At 32.7% G+C, this 17,930-nt stretch overlaps 1 protein-coding gene across 1 annotated transcript; it reads left to right on the top strand.

The window, feature by feature from the left end:
- The first annotated feature begins 1 nt into the window (after position 1).
- On the top strand, positions 2 to 17,386 carry LOC113522835 (E3 SUMO-protein ligase RanBP2). Its single transcript, XM_026908668.3, has 12 exons — positions 2 to 192; positions 278 to 503; positions 3,553 to 9,365; positions 9,461 to 9,603; positions 9,914 to 11,340; positions 11,421 to 11,632; positions 11,818 to 11,958; positions 12,468 to 12,665; positions 13,296 to 13,670; positions 14,836 to 15,036; positions 15,580 to 15,702; positions 15,938 to 17,386. Exons 1-12 carry the CDS (start codon positions 124 to 126, stop codon positions 15,980 to 15,982), a joined length of 8,973 nt encoding a protein of 2,990 aa, XP_026764469.2. The 5' UTR covers positions 2 to 123; the 3' UTR covers positions 15,983 to 17,386.
- The last annotated feature ends 544 nt before the right edge of the window (positions 17,387 to 17,930 follow it).

Raw genomic sequence — 17,930 nt, 5'->3', positions numbered from 1 at the left:
AGAACAGCCACCCATTTCAGAAAATGACGAATACCGAATGCCGATCTTTTCTCCACGCGATTTTATCTTGTGCAATTAATATCGGCTTTAAAAAATAATATTGTTTTGGTGATAGCTGTGAAAATGTATAGAAATAAAAAGGATGTAGATAAATACGTTGAAAATTTGATATCTAAATTGTCTGTAAAAGAGGTAAGTGTACAAAATTGTCTCTTGGCATATTTTCAAGGATTAGGTTTATTATCAAGTATTTTCTTATAACTTTGTTTGTTTTCAGTTTAAAACAAGGGCATATTCAATTGCTCGGCTGTATTATGAAGTGGGAGACTATGCTAGTTGCAAATTATATGTCGAACAATATCTGACACAAAAAGATAATAATGCCGCAGCATACAAGCTCCTTGGACAAGCATTACAGAAACTGGGACAAAAAGAAAAAGCTCTTGAGCAATATAAAATTGCTCTTGATATAGACCCAACTCAAACCAGTACTATTTTGGACAGTAAGTATTTGTTGTATTCCTTTTAGTTTTATGGATGATATGCTCTCATTCTATTAGATTTCGTGTCATTCATTTAGGTGGGACTATTGTCATACCCCCTGCTGTGAACTAAAAATCTTATACTTTGTTTCACAGTAAAGGGTAAAAGCTTGTCTAATTACTGATAATAAAACACGATAACTAAATTTCCATGTGTGTTAAAGAGATGTCATTGACATTACAGATCATTTGTGAAGTCTATGATGCCATCTTATCGAAATCATTCAATAAATAATAGATAATCAGAATAGATATTCATAATTATTTATTTTTGTGTTTCTCAGATTATCTTGACTAATCAAATGTAGGTTAACACCTACCTGTAGGTTGCCTACAATGTTTTGAAATGGATTTGTACTTAGTACTATGAGTAATTGTTAAATACTTATTTTCTTGAAATTTATGCTATTATTTAGACAGGAGTAGTATCTGAACTACATTAGCGTCATCACTTTAAAGTTGCATAAAAAAAGCTTTTATATAAAACTGACTTTAAACAATCAGGCTCTTGATTTGGTTATTAGGTTTATGTTTATGTGGTTTATTTAGGTTCCATGTTAAAAAAATGCAATTGAACCCTTATGGTATAACTTTGTCTATCTGTCACAGTGTTATATCTGAACAACTATTAAAGCTATCTATTTGAAATAATTTTATATATTATTGGCTTGTACATATATCAATGGAAATAATTGAAAAAATAACTTGTCATTTCTCTAGGATAGGGTTCAAAATTGATAAGTTTTAAAATTGACCTACTAGTATCAGCAGGTATTAAATATTGCTGTATGGTCTTAGCATAGAACAGGTCATCCCTTTGTTTCCTGTGGGTATCATAAGAGGCAACTTAGGGAGGGCAAGGGATGAGCAGCATTATCCCTTTTAAAACATCTCTAAAGCCTAACTGCAGTTGCCAATCCACCTGGCAAATGTGGCAACTACTGGTAAAATTCCTTAAGGAGGAGGTTTATCTTCAGCAGTGAATAGTTAAAGGCTGAGTATTACATGAAAAATAAAACAATGTTTCTAACTTGTACCATATTGACAAATTATTAAATTCTGAAAACAAACTTACTTGTATGATCCAGTTTTTAACCACAGTTATAGCTCAAAATAAGAAATTATATATTAAAGGCAATATAGGTAATTTAATATCATATATATTTATGTATGGAACCATTGGTGTGTGAATTCAACTTGGACCTAACCAGTTTTTTACCTCATAACTGTTATTTATAAATCAACTTGGAAAACTCTTTTACTTGAAAGGTTAAAGAATTTTCTTTCACATTAGTACTATAGAAATTTAATAAAATTAGTTCAGTACTTCAGTTTTTAAATTAAAATATCTAGTTTTACTATGATTGAAGGTATTTTTTTTGTGGAATGAAATCTGTTTAGTATTAAACTTACTAGGTTATTTATAGTGTTATCTACAGAACAAATTTATTAGGTATTTATATTTCAAGCCTTACAGTGTCTATTTTTTCCCTAAATGTACCCTCCGTTATTCTTACTGGGGTTGATGGGATACAATAGAGTAGAGGCAAGAAGAGACATCAACTGTCACATGTTTTTAAAGTTTTAAGGGCAAACATTATTAACACAAACAAAATTCTATTGTATTGGCTAATGTAAACTTCTTGTACTTTTAAGCAAATATGGTTATGGTATATGTCACATATTATTTGCAGTGCCTAATGCTAAAACATTTGTTCAGGTTAAAATATATTGCTTATATTATTTTATTAGAGCACTTATTCTATTAAATAATATTTCAGATAGTACCTCTATCTGATTTCTTTGTGGTCTGTGATGGAATTCACAAGGGATGGGATGTTTATTATATGTTACTGTAAAATTGAAATCAATATTGTGTGCTATACCTAGTCTACTTGAGATCAATGTTGTAATGACATTGTAACAAGGAAATTAATAAATAAATACTTAAATAGGGTCTTCACAACTTTTTTTCAAAGTATATTTTATTTACCTTAAATGAACTCGGGTTACTTTGCAGTTTATTACACCCAATTATAATCATTTGTTGCCCTGCATAAATATTATTAAAAAAATGTATATTATTTTACTGCCTTTGTGTTTTCTTATTATGTAAATATGAGCTTATCGAGAATAGTGGACTATAGTAGTATATTACTCCAATTTCTAAAATCAAAGCCAAAATTTTAAATTAATTATAATTTCTAACACCCTTTTTGGTAATGGAAAATATCATTAATAAACTAAATTAAGTGATATTATACAAGTTACAAAATAATTCAAAATTATAAATTTTTTGTGAATTTCATATTCAGACAATACAATATGTAATTTTTAAAAAAGTTATACATAGTATTTGATTCTAACACCATCTATTTAATCTTTTCATAAATATTATGTCATTTGACAATTATGTCAAATCACATCTGAAGAATTATTACCTCTCACAATGCTCATGTACATACTTATTATATTTGTGTATTATATATAATATATATCTATCTATTTATATGTATTTACTTATATATTTATTTATTTATACCTATCGGTCTTTTTAATTGTAAAGATATTTTATTTATTTTTAATTATAACATTTAAGTCGATTGGTACACATGTATGACTGTAACTACTAATGCACCGTCAGTTTTCTCATATTGGGTTTGCTGGAAGAAATCTCTATTGGAGATAAGTGCACCTTTGTGTACTATTATGTTTGTTTTTACATTTCAATAACCTTTTGTGTACAATAAAGAATAAAGAATATTAAATTAGTGTGTACATAAAAAATTTAAATAAGAAAATTTTCTTGTTTCATAATTTTTATCAGTATATCTTTACTGCTACATCTATACAGTACATGTTACTATATAGATGTAGCAGATATCTTTATAGTATATCTTTTATTCTTAAATATTGTTATCAAAGTTTTAGTGTCTGAAATTCAAGAAAACTCAAATGCAATACTATATGGTACTGTTGGTTACAATTTAATCTTTTGTAATTGTTTCAGTTTGCGAATTACTAGCTGATGATGATGTTACTATTGATCCTGGACGTGCAAAATATTGGTGTGAGAAAGCTGAGGCAACATTTCCAAGACATCCAGTGACATTTAAGATGCGTGAGAGACTAATTACTGAATCTAATTCTGACCCAGAAGCCCTTGTCAATTTGCTGACAGCTGAATTGGTAGCTCGACCAAAAGATGCACTGCTTCATACTCGTTTACTTAAACATTACATGCAAACCAATGAAATAAAAAAAGCAGTTGATCATAGCTGCAATATTGAGTTTGGTGCCAAAACTTTCATAAATAATTATACTTGGTATGAAACACTTGTTGATCTACTTAAACATGATTCACACAACCAAAATGACTGGGTTTTTCAACTACTTTTATTGACAGTTCGGGAACGGATTTGTGTGTTGAGTCTTACAGAAACACCAAGTGGTTCATCAAAAAGTTTGGTTGAAAGTAATGAACTTCTACATGCTTATGACCAGGCTATTGAGATTGTGACTAAGGCTGGAGCAACTCCTGGATATGCTGAATTTCACACAGGTTTATTGCAGCATCATAGAGGTCAATTTGCATTTATTGCAGCTACATTTCTATTAAAGAAAGCTAAAAAAGATCAACTTAGTTGGCGTGATGCAACAAAGTTTGCAGCTCCCTTAATGTTGATAGCATGGCATACCACACCTCAGGATCTTAAAGTAAATTGGTTAACACATGCTACAGAGAAGCAACAGCAAGCTGCCCGCCGATGGTATACTGAAGGTGCATACAGATGCTCTCAATCTGGCCATTATTTGCTTTCAAACATTCAAGATCAAAGCCAGCTTTTACTAGATCGGATCTCCCAATGTTGTTCTGGTACGCATTGGAGGGATAAATTATATGAAAAGATATTTACTAGTAGGGGACACTTGACAAAGATAAAGTCTTCTCATATCACTTCTAATTGGTTTAATGCTCCTGTTCTTAGATTGCCCCGAAAAATAGAAGTTGAAACATATGATATTGATGCCCAAAAGGAATATCCTAACTCACTACATCATTTTGTTTGGATATTGCTGAACTATAAAAACTATGCACATTTTAAATGCACTCTCTTTGATATGCTAACACCAACAACATCTGATTGTGGTCCTGAAACATTAAATAAATTAGATATTCATGCATTCCTTTACTGTGCTGCTTTAACAACACGACAGCAAAAGCATACGGAAAGAATTTATGTTGTTGCTGATAAACCGACTGTTTTACCAGCTATTATTACTGATTTATTATGTCCTCTTTCCCAGATGAAATGGTGGGATTGTGCTTATAAATTTAGCCAAAATGAATTAGGCACAGAGTTAACAGATATTCGAGCGACATTGAGTCGAGGGATAGAGGTGGTAAGATGTGTTGATAGCTATGGCTTAGATCCAGAGCTACTTTGTACTTTAGGCCGAATATTTAGTGAAAAAGCGAAACTAACAACTGTTGTTAATGACAAAAATAATTTAGAAATAAGAGCTGGCCTTTACTATTCTTCGGCTATACCATTGCTTGAAAAATTAAAATCTAAGATAGTAGTAAAAATGCCTGAAAAAAGATTGTTTGATTATACACATAAAGAACTTAGCACAAAAGATTTGATATCATTAATAGAAGAAAGCAAGTTGTTTGTAGCTGTAAATCATCTAAATGATTGTGATTATGTTAAGGTAATTGAAATTTTATCAAATTTAAAATCTCCACAAGCATACTACTATCTTGGTTTAACCTACAAAAAAATTGCTATTGATGAAAACAACACTTCCAAAGATGCCAATTCACTTGAAACAAAAACCAAATGTGTATCCCTACTTACAAGGGCCAGAAATTATTCTTATAAAGCACTAGACAGTTTAAAAAATTCAGGCATTAATAAAGACTATCCATTATATTCAGATACTCAAGTCATGATAGAAAGTATAGAAACACATTTAAATAAAATTGATCCTGACCTTTCTGATACTGCTGTTAATGATGTAGGCGGCAAATATTCCTCAGATGAAAATGTATCATTTATCGGAAGCGAATATAATTCGGCACGACCAAATTCTCACATTTTTCGCAACATAAGCTCTACACCAAAACAGCCCAATCCAAATGTCACTAATTATCGTACTGCTACAGACTCTCATATTTTAGAAAGTACAAGAGCTGATCAACAATTTTTAGAAAGAATTGAAAATGAAATAAAGAATTTGCAGAAGAGAGATAACACTATTAGTGATTTCATGGAACAGAGTAAGACTTGGTTTGAAGAGAATCGTAAATTAAGTAATCAAATTATTAGTACTATTCATACAAATATTCAGAACACTACAGATCAATTTAAACTCCTTAAGATTTCAGTAGATAATGTTAAAGACCAAATTGATGAATGCAGAAATGAATGTAAAGATGTGGGAGATTTGAAGAAACAAATTGCAGAGTTGAAGAAAGAAGTGAATAAACTGAAGAAAGCATCATCTGAGCAGACAATAGATGAAAGTGATTTGTACAATTTAGAAGATGACTATAGAACAAATGAAAGTACTAGTTTTGCTGCACCCTTGCCGTTTACACCGCCGCAAGTGCTATCTTCATTTAATCAGCGCCTTGTACCTCCGTTTCCTGTTCCACCTAATCCTTATCAATTATATGGTCAAAATTTGTATAACTTTTACAGTCAGTACCCACAATTTGCGCAAGCAACTCAAGTTCCGGGCGCTCCGCCGCTATTCGACCCAACTAGAGCTCCAATGAATTATCCTGGAATGTATACAACACCCGATCAAATGTATTTAGATGTGTCTCACCTTGTTCCGCCAAATATACCTCCTCCAGCAGTTTCATCAGTTTCTTCAGTACCAACTGTTCCTATTTTACCGACGATTCCAACTGCTTCTACTGTTCCAAGTGCATCGGTATCAGTCTCCACTACTGCAGTTTCAGTAATAACATCAAAAATGGTTCAACCGCCTGAATCAAAAGAAATACCACGTTCGTTACCAGTAAATGTTGTAATTACATCGTCAGACCCACTGCCTACCTGTACTACAACTCCAGCTCCAATACTGAGTGTGACAATTCCATCTAAACACATTAAAGGAACTGCTCATAATTATCAAATACCAATGCCTTCAACGAATGAGACAAAAGTAATGACTCCTCCAATATTTAGCTTCCCGTCTGGGAACAAAACAATGAACACAACAAGTCCCTTTAATAATTGGAACCAATCAACAGTGTTCCAATCTCAATCTTCAAATGCGGAAAATACCTCTACAGACACTGCGTCAAACTCTACAAAAGGTAATGACACGTTGGATAATACTGTGAATGTTGTTGATGGAGTATTTACAGGAGTTTCACCTAATACTAGCCTAAACAAATCTAGGACTTTGTCTGAGAGAAGTAATACTTCTGTTGAAAATTATGATCCTTGTCCCGATTTCAAACCTATCATACCATTACCAGCTGAAGTAAAAGTAACAACTGGCGAAGAAGACGAAATAACAATATTTAGTTCAAGAGCTAAACTATTCCGATTCATCGATAAACAGTGGAAGGAAAGAGGACTTGGTGATATGAAATTGCTTAAACATAAAACTACTGCTAAGGTGAGAGTTTTAATGCGCCGTGAACAAATCCATAAAATTTGTGCCAATCATATTATTACACCAGAAATGGAAATAAAGCCCATGAAAAATGAAACGAAAGCCTACTTTTGGGTTGCGAATGATTTTGCAGATGAGACTGTCGTTCTAGAAAAGTTCTGCATACGTTTTAAAACTGCTGATATAGCACAACAATTTTATGAGGCTTTTGAAAAAGCACGACAAGAATCACTACTTACCGTTGCCAACACTTCTAAACATGAAAACAAAGAGAAGGCCGAATCTTCCAAACCATTATTCACCCAGTTTACTACTACAGTAAAAAATACCCCGGAACAATCGCAGACATCTAAAACAGTTATTGGAGGCTTCACTTTTAGCAGTACGCCGACTTTTAAGCCAGTGGAGACTGATATAAAATCCGATACTAAATCTTCAGAACTAGCAACATCTAAGACGAATGTTTTCAGTGGTTTAACTTTTAAAACTACAACAAATTCGCCTTTTAGTAGCTTATTTAGTACATCTTCAAACCAAGTTACTGATAATGTCACCAAAACAGAGTCCAATAAAGAAACAATAGATAAATTAAATAATTCAGATACCGTGGAAGAATTCGAACCTACAGTGGAATTTAAACCTGTTGTACCATTGCCTGCTTTGATTGAACAGAAAACTGGCGAAGAAGATGAAAATATTATGTTTGAACATCGGGCTAAATTATTGCGATTTGATACTTCTATTAAGGAATGGAAAGAACGAGGACTTGGTAATATAAAGTTGCTTGTACACAAGGATAATATACAAAAAGTTCGGTTATTAATGAGAAGAGAACAGATTATGAAGGTGTGCTGTAATCATGCAATCACAAAAGAGATGATTTTCCAAAAAATGCCAAATATGGATAAAGCTGTAACATGGGGAGCAACAGATTTCTCAGAGGGCGAATTGGTCGCAGAAACATTCTGTTTACGTTTTAAAACAGCCCAAACCTGTGATAGCTTCATTGATGCCATAAAAACGGCACAATCGAAAATGAAAGATGACTCAAAGGCTGCAAAAGAAGAACAAAATGCAGCAAAACAAATTAGTCAGATTGGATTTGGAGATAAATTTAAACCCAAGGCAGGATCTTGGTATTGTGAGACTTGTTACACAAATAATTTGGAAAGTTTTGATAAATGTGCTTGTTGTGAACAACCTAAACCTAGTTGTACTTCTATGCAAAATAATGCAATTGCCCCTACTACTTCGACTTGGGGAGAAGCTTTCAAGCCCAAACCTGGTATGTGGGAATGTCAGCAATGCTTAATTCGTAATGAAGCTAATATTGAATTGTGTAGTGCCTGTAATAGTCCAAAAGATCCTAATGCAGAAAAAAGTGGACTTAAACTTACTTCTGATAATGCGCCTAAATTCAACTTTGGTATTCCTGCTCAAACAAATACCACTGTAAAAGTTGAGAGTAATATTCCAGTAGTAACTACACCAGTTTCTTCAGGTTGGGGAGATAAGTTTAAACCAAAAGAAGGTACTTGGGAGTGCAAAGAATGTTTTGTTAGAAATGAAGCTAACAATGAAAATTGCAATGCATGTAATAACCCAAAAAATCCAAATTCTGTTAAACAAGAGCCAAAATCTTTATTTGGTCTGGGTAATTCTGGTTCTAAATTTACATTTGGTATTCCTTCTACTACAGTAACTGATCAAAAATCTTCTATAGTTCCTACAACACCAGTTCAGACAACTTCAATTTTTGATGGCACTGGTGCCCACAAATTTAGCTTCGGTATTTCTTCAAATCCACAAGATAAAGGATTAAGTATTATATCTTTTGGAGATAAAAAGCCTATTGGAAGTTCTGCTTTCGGATCCCTGAAAACAACACAAGATAACACAGAACCAGTTGATTTTACCACAAATAAAAATGAAGAAATCAAAATTGTTACACCAGTAAAACCAGGATTATTACCAACTCCTCAAAAGGAAACTACAAATACTCCTCTGAGTAAAGAAGGCGGTACATTTGACTTTGTTTTTAAACCTAAAACGGCAACCAAAGGAAAAAGTCCTGTAAAATCACCTAGTAATCAAGAAGGTGAAGACAGTGACGGTAATGAATATGCATCAGAGGATGAAGGACATCATATTCACTTTAGTCCAGTTATACCGATGCCAGACAAAGTAAGAATAAAAATCATTTCTAATATTGTTATTTATGTATTTTTTTTTTAATTATACTGTGCATATTTAGTAACATGTATGTTCATTATTTCAAGGTGGAAGTAATTACCGGAGAGGAAAATGAAATAGAGCTTTACGGTCATCGGGCTAAATTATTCAGATTTATGTCAGGTGAATGGAAAGAAAGGGGTATTGGTATAGTTAAAATATTGAAGCATAAAGATACTGGTAAAGTAAGGTAAGTTCAAATAATTATTAGTGTAATTATGGCAACCCCATATCTGCGCTATCTGTATACGCTGGCGTCACCTATCATCCCTCACTGGGGCGCCAGTGAGGTTGAAGCAGTTTCCTTGGCCTATCGTGACAAATTTAACAATAAATTAATCACGATGGTTTCCAGGGAAAACCGCGTGTAGGTCGACCTAATATTGCTAGCAATGCGGGTTATTAAGCTCAATTATTAACAATCGCCTCTCACCTCTATAAATGTATTACATGTATATATATATGTTTGTGTATTTATACAGTATTTACATTTTTTACAGAGTTGTAATGCGCCGGGAACAAGTTTTGAAGATTTGTTTGAATCATGTTTTATCTCCAGACATTACATATACACCAAAGGATGACAAGACCTGGTTATTTGCTGCTAATGATTTTAGTGAAGGGGAGTTGAGTCTTCAACAATTTTGCCTTAGGTTTAAAACTAATGAAATTGCTCTAGAATTCAAGGAAGCTATTGATAAAGCGAGAGATGGGAAATTAGAAAATAAAAAAGTGGTTGACAGTAATCAAAAAGAATCTGGTGATACTGATGATGTTATTTTCGTGAGTGAAATACAGGCATCTGTAGAAGAAAAGAAAATCGCTAAAGAGCTGATGTTACCAGAGAACTTCTTTACATATAAAAATAAAGAACCTTGTTTAGGTTGTCGTGGCTGCAGAGATGATGACAGTATACAACCTGTTTCAGCAAATACAGTTATAAAATCTTCTCCTTTCACTTCTATATCCACACCAATAAAAACACCATCATTCACATTACAAAGTCCAACACAATCCCTTTATGGAACTCCTACCAATTTTGATAAATCTTTTGATGGTTCTATGTTCCGAACACCTTTGGGCGCTATTGGTACAAACACTAAGTCTTCAACCCTTACAAGCAATAATAATTCAGCGATTGAAATTGATAATACAAACAAAGAAAATTCTTTTGATAAAAATTCTGGTTTTTATTCCGAGTCTGCAGATCAAAAAACTTTATTCACCTCACCAGAAAACAAATCCACAAATAGTGTTGAAAACCAAAGTCAGACAGTGTCCAAAAATTCAATATTGGCAGCTCCTAAGTTGAGTAATTTAAATACGTCAGAAGATGAAAAAAAGACTGTTGAAACCAAATCTGTATTTGGATCAACACAGGCTGGAAAACAGAACATAGAGCCTAAATCTGTATTTGCTCAATCTAATCCTTTATTTGGAAATAAAATATTTAGTGGTGGAAATTCAGGAACATCAATGAATCAGTCAATATTTGGCATCACTTCTGACAAAAAGGAGGAGGCCAAGAAACCAGAAGTAAAATCAATATTTGGAGCAGATGAACAGAAACAAGTCGGGTTTAGTAAAAGTAATATATTTGGTATAAGTGATTTAGCTAATACTCAAAATAAATCTAATAATATATTTGCATCGAGTGGAAAATCTATATTTAGTACAAATGTGCAAAATCAAAATTTGGGCACTGGGAAATCAATATTTGGAGTTGCAACTAATGCAACTCCTCAGTGGACTTCAGGTTTGAATATTGAGCAGAAACAATCCAATATTATATCATCAAAAGGTTCTGGAGATAAAGAAACAGATCACACAAACACAGGCAATGCAGCTACTGAACAGGAGACTCTTTTTAAAGTCGACAATCATTTATCGTTTGCTGCGCTGTCTTCTAGTGGACCTGGATTTCAAAGTAATAATTTAATGCAGATATTGTAAATTATGTAGGGAATGTTATGTGTACATTAATATTAAATTTAATGTGTATTACAGAAAAATCCGATTTTCAATGGGAAGGTGCTGGACAACAATTGTTTGGGGCCACCCAAAAATCTAGTAAAGACGCTGATACATCTAAGAGTGAAAGCGGTGCTGGTGACGAAGCTAGTGCAACTGCCGGCGCTGATGAAGAATATGATCCTCATTATGAACCAATTGTGCCATTGCCTGAAAAAATCGTGGTTACAACTGGAGAAGAAGATGAGGTAAATTTCATTATGTAAATAACAATACTTACTAATTCAATTACTATTAGTTTGATTTACTATAGCTCGTACATACTAAATAATTATATAGATTATTGGAATATGTTTTATTCACTTTTGTGCATGTATATTATGTTTATATGAATGTAAAAATGAGTATTATTTTTATATAATTACTTTTACAGGAAAAATTATTTGGAGAACGTTGTAAACTGTACCGTTATGATGACAAATCTCGAGAATGGAAGGAACGCGGTGTTGGGGAAATGAAAATTTTGTATCATCCTCAGAAGAAAAGCTATAGATTATTGCTCCGGCGAGAACAGGTATGTTGTAATCACCACTCTACGGTATGTATAAAAACATTATTCGTAATTGTTTACCATTCTCATCTTTCGCACCTCACTGGTAGTCGGTCATCGTAAACCAACACTATTCCATTTCAATTTTTTTAATTTTTTTACATATTTACTTACATTTATGCCTGAGTAGAAATGAATTCAATATTTTCGTGTTATACCACTGAGGTGGAAAATTAATATACGTCCCGTTTGATGAACCGGTTACCGGTTAACCGGTCTATGAACATCTGCAATACCAGGGGCATCACACACATGTATGTATACGTAGGAACATTACGAGGTTGCGACTCAGGAGAAACCTTTATCTAATTTTTGAAGAGCCACATATATAAAATCGAATTTAACAATTTCGCATTATCCAAAATAAGAGGAGATTTTATGCAAAGTCGTCTAAAATATAATAAATATTTGTTATGTATTAGTTCGTTAACCTCCCTAAGGTTGGATAAATGTACATTTTTTTACTTGTTCAGGTTCACAAAGCGGTACTGAATATGCTGTTATTCATGGATTTAGAACTATTACCAATGAAAAATTCGGATCGTGCATGGACGTGGGCCGGTAGAAATTACGCGGAGACAGCCGCTGGTGAGCAAGAAACTCTCGCTGTGAGGTTCAAGTCGACAGAATTAGCCACCGCCTTCCAGGAGAAAATAATCCAGTGTGTACGAGTAAGTTCACTATAACTAGTTATGTACAGTAGTAGTTTAAACCCCTTTGTACGTTCACATTATATTTGTTTTTATATAGAATATTTTTCCTCATATTTTATTTTGGGATGAATTAGTTTACTATTTGTTACCATACATTTGTTTATACATACTTGCAAATTTACTTTTTACCCATGAATTCATTTACATGCTCGGGATAATTGTTTAACTGGTATAAAAAGTAACCTATGGGCTTCCATCCCAAATACTATGTATATACTAAATTTTATGACGATTGAATGTTAAGATGTCAAAATGTAACAAACATATTTTTAATATTAATAAGGATTTACTTATATAGAATGACAGTATGGTATACTACTTCTGCAAAATTACAATGTAAATGATACTGCAGTCTCTGATTTATAAATTGCAAAAGTCGTGTGTTCAAATTTGGCAGACACCAAATTTTGTGACAATTTCAGTTTTCTCTTAGTCCTGGACTACCTTTTGTCACGTAGAATTGTAATATGGTACGAAAAATATGAGTATGTCAAACGTCCCTTTCATCACAATGTCAAAAGTGGACAAATGGGTCTGAATACCCCAATAAACATTATAGTCATGACCATATTTATTGTTTTGTTTTAGAAACTGCAAGCTCAAGCTGCACAAGCCATAAGAGAAGAGAAGGAGACCAAAGATAATAGTTTCAGTGGCGTAGCGCCTTTAAGACTTCCAAAGCATTTGGAAAATAGTGCACGTGCAGATAATTCAGTGTTTACGAATGCTGTAAATCAGACACAGTCAGGTACTTCTGCTACCACAGAGCAAACTGACGGTGTGAAGACTGAGATAAAACCTAACGGTGAAGCTAATAAAGGTTCCTCAGTCACAGAGATATTCAAACAAGTGCATTTCCAAGACCCTGAAGAGGACAATCAAGATGAGGATGATGATGATGATGAAGAAGATTACGAACATGAGTATGATCACAATGAAGACTATGATGGTTACTATAATGAGGTTAGTACTATCACAGTATAAGGAGTCTTCATACAGTGGTTTATCGTCCATAGAAATCTGTTGTCGTGCCATATTTTTTTTTATTGGATGAAAATGGTATGGTAACCCCGCCTGCGCTAACGGGATACGCTGGCGGGGCACCAGTGAAGGGTGATCGATGAGAATGAAAACAAGCCCGTTAGCCCATCATGATGAATTCATCTGAAATTAATCATGATAGTTTCCAGGGACAACCACGAAGAAGTCGACCTGGTTGGGTATATTGCTAACAATGGGATTCTTAGTCTCCATTACTAACAATCCCTTTCTCTCCTGTCGTGCCATATTCATGGCAAGGGTTTTCACATTTATTTTCAGCTGACTTCAATATGAGGAGATATTCACTTTAAGTTTTCCTGTTCTTATATTTTTGATGTGATCATTTAATATGAATATGTTTTTGTTGCGAATTTAACAAATTCTAAATTTTCTGTTCTCAATTCTAAAATCTAAAAATTCTAAACACTTAATTCAAAATTTTAAATTTAATTAAAACCTAAATTTGACTGAATTATAAGTATTGCGCGATTTGACTCGACCAAATCAGTAAGTCAGTTTAACTAAGTTCAGTCGAGTGTTGGTTAAATATAAAATTCAAAAATATTCGTTGGCCTTTGGCAGGTACCGGGTAATTGTATGGCAGCTCGGTATCTTTCCACCCCTGCCATCCTTCAAAAGTAATTCTATGTAGACACCTTTGTAAAACTACTGTATGAAAAGTAGTTTTTTATACTGTGGTACTATTGTAATTTATCAATTTATTTGCATAAATAGTGCAGTTAAAAATTATTTGAATTTTATATAAGTAGAATGCTATGTTTTGCCGTCATTGCGCATACAAATATATAATATAATAATAACCCACAAGAGAGGACTGTACAGGTTTTTGCATGGGCACTTCCATCTTACTAATGTCTTTGTAGAGACAAAGACATTAGTGAGAGACATTGCTCAGAGGAGCAGCAGTGCTTACGTGCTGTCTTTTGGCTGGAATATAAGATTCAAATTGCTGTATATGGGGTACCATAGTCAATTTCAAAAGCGCTAATAAATGGTTGACCACATTTTATCAGAGCTTTTTAAATTATTTACCATTCCATGTTGTACTAAAATAAACAATTTTTAGGAGGAAGATGAATCATCATCGTACTATTCGTGTGATGGCGAGGTAGTGGTGCGACAGGGAGACACCGAGACCGCGTGTGAGCATGGACATATACAAGTGCTGTATGACCAAGATGTCTACTCGCCCAAAATCCTTATAACCGATTCAGCCACTGGAGAAATACTCGCGGACATGCTTATACATACGGATACAGAGTTCCAGGTACAGTATAATGATATTAATCTTAATAGTGGCTCATTCTTAACAAACTTTCTTATTAGAATATGGAATTAGATAGTAGTATATGTGTTAATTAAAGAAATGGTCTTATCATATTAGCCATTCATTGTTCACTGCTTAACATTAGTGTTCTTCAATTAGGGGGTTTTACTAATAGTTACCACACTTACCAGGCTGGTTAGCAACCACAGTTAGACTTTGGTGATATTTTAAGAAGGACGCTGCTGCCCATCCCACTCACGGAAAAGGAAGGGGTGGTCCATTCTATGCCGGGGTCACACGGCAAGAAAGAAATCGTTTATATACTAAATTTTATTAAAATCCTTTGAGTTGTTTAATCTTGTATAACAAACATCGAAACATCTGTATGAATATTTACATACTTCCTACTCATATTTCCTATTCAGTTTGAATGTTTGGTGCATTATTTTAGATTAACACGTAGAATGTTCTTTTTGTTCCAAAACACTGTTGGTTACGGCATAATGCTTTATTTAGTTATTTTCATTTTATAATTATCTGCAGATGTCTGGCGACTCGTGCGTGTGGTCGGCCAAGGATTATACAAGCTACGAACCCGTCTTCAAGACTGTCACAGTGAATTTTCACGATAGTGAGACGGCAATGCTGTTCTATGATAGTTGTGAAGTAAGTTTTTATTTTTCTATAAATAACTAGTTAACGTTGTCAAGCGCTGGCTCCGATTAAATCTTTGAGTCTGGCAAATCGTTTAGTCTTTGGAACTAAACATAAGTATTAATATAACATAAGGTTAAAAACATTCATTACTCAGTATATTAAAAGCCCATAATGCTTCATGGCAATAACATGAGCTTATTATTTTGATTTTTCTTTATAACAACCTTATATTATTTGTTTTCAGACAAGTAAAGCGGCCACATACACGTCCACAGATCCAGAATCGTAAATTTTATTGATATGTATAAGAATGTAAATTCAGAGCATTCAATACTGGACATAATTTTCAAGAAGGGATTATTATTGAAAAAAGCATTTTTCAGTCATAAGTAACTCTTAGCATAAGTATAAGTACTTACTCCAAACAATATGATCTCTGCCTACCTTTCTCTCTTTATCTTGATTTAACCGTATGTGATTCGATTATGACTATTTCAAAATGGAATGCATCACGCTTGGTGTGTATAGACTTATTTGCACATGTATAAATGTCGTCACATTAGTAATGAGAGCTCTCACATACTCACTCAGAAAACTCACGTAATTTTTATAAAGTATCCAGATTGTACTGCTACTTAAATAGCGTAGCAATTTGCCGTCTTGAATGCTCTGACCAATAAAGTATTGTAGTTTTGGGTAAACTTTATTATCTAATTTAGTTAGTAGGTAGTGTATAGTTAATTTTGCCTATTATAATTTTGATTAGGTTGTAAGGTCTAATATAGACTTAAAATAATAGACTCCATTTTTGTTACCTATTTTAATTGTTTAGATCTCGTGAACAAAAAGGTTTACATTTTTTTATATTGGTTAATAGTTACAGATTTGTTATCGGTATTATTATTTTCGAATTATCAATTTGCGTATTGTGTATATCTCATTTCTAAATATAGAATAGACATTTGAAGAAAATGTTACAAGAATCACACGAAATCGTAATATTTACTAGTATCATCATGCATAGGAATGTCATTATAAATTATAAAATAATTTGTGATTTAGTTTTTGCGACACTATGCAAGAAAAAATATACTTCAAAATAAGTTGTTGAAATTATCATTTATATTATGTTAGATATATAAAAACTAAGTTAACAAATAAAAAAAGATCTAATCAATAGTGTTTTTATTAATTTTATAACATGGACAATTTATTTAATAAAATTATTATTCGCTATAAAGTGTTCCTAATTGGTTAGGTCTTTTTGTGTACACTAATTTACAATCATGAAGCTATGACTGATAGGTAATTTCAATACGCACTACTACACTCTCTCTCTCGTAGCTTTGTGTTTAATAGTATACTGCTTACTAAATTCATAAATATCAAAAATAAACCATTGTTTACCACTGATATTTTGTTGTTTTTATGATTAAAATGAAAAATCTGGATATTTATGGATTTTGTTGATGTGTAATTACTAATCATGATTACATAAATATGGCAAATTAATTGAAATGAGAAAGGGAGTTTGTTACCTTTAGGATAGTATTGTTGAAATGTTTAATTTATTAATGCATATTAGGTGAAAATAACTTATTTGACTGAAGTATTTCCTTTTCTCATTTGAATTGTGATATTCTGAAAACTTATATGATTTATTGTGTAAAATAAATGAATCATTAAATGAAAATGTCTTTTTAATTTATGCTCAAGATGTCAAATCCCAGAAGGGAATAGGTATAGTCATATTCATTAAAAAATATATTATTGCGTACGGAATTAAAATTAAAAACATAATAAATAGTTAGGTAATTAATTTCTACAGAACACTAAATTAAATAAAAATATAATTGTCAAATTATCAGAAGTGGAAGGGGGATTGTTAATAATTGGTTTTAACGATCCCATTACTAGCAATATACCTTTCATCCATTTCCTCGCGACCTATCTCAAAGACCATTGTCGTTAATACTTGATAAATTTGTCAGAATGGTCCCATTGCCCTGATTTTTCTTCATCTGCATTTAAAGAATCACTCGCTAGTACTCCGCCAGCGTATACTAATAGCGCTGGCCAAATAACGTACTCATGTTTTAAAAATTAGCACACAGAATGTCAGGGACTATTCTTAATCTATGCATAAAACCTATTTTTTTTTTCATAGACATAGTATAACGTTTAGTGATTTTAGGATTATATAGTACATTCATAGACAATTAACGTATTTAGTACAT

Source organism: Galleria mellonella, unplaced genomic scaffold (assembly GCF_026898425.1).
Source record: "Galleria mellonella isolate WM207_F2 unplaced genomic scaffold, CSIRO_AGI_GalMel_v1 utg38, whole genome shotgun sequence".
In the NCBI taxonomy this organism is placed as follows: Eukaryota; Metazoa; Arthropoda; class Insecta; order Lepidoptera; family Pyralidae; genus Galleria; species Galleria mellonella.
The sequence above is the reverse complement of the archived record's forward strand: the minus strand, read 5'-3'. Positions and strand labels throughout refer to the sequence as shown.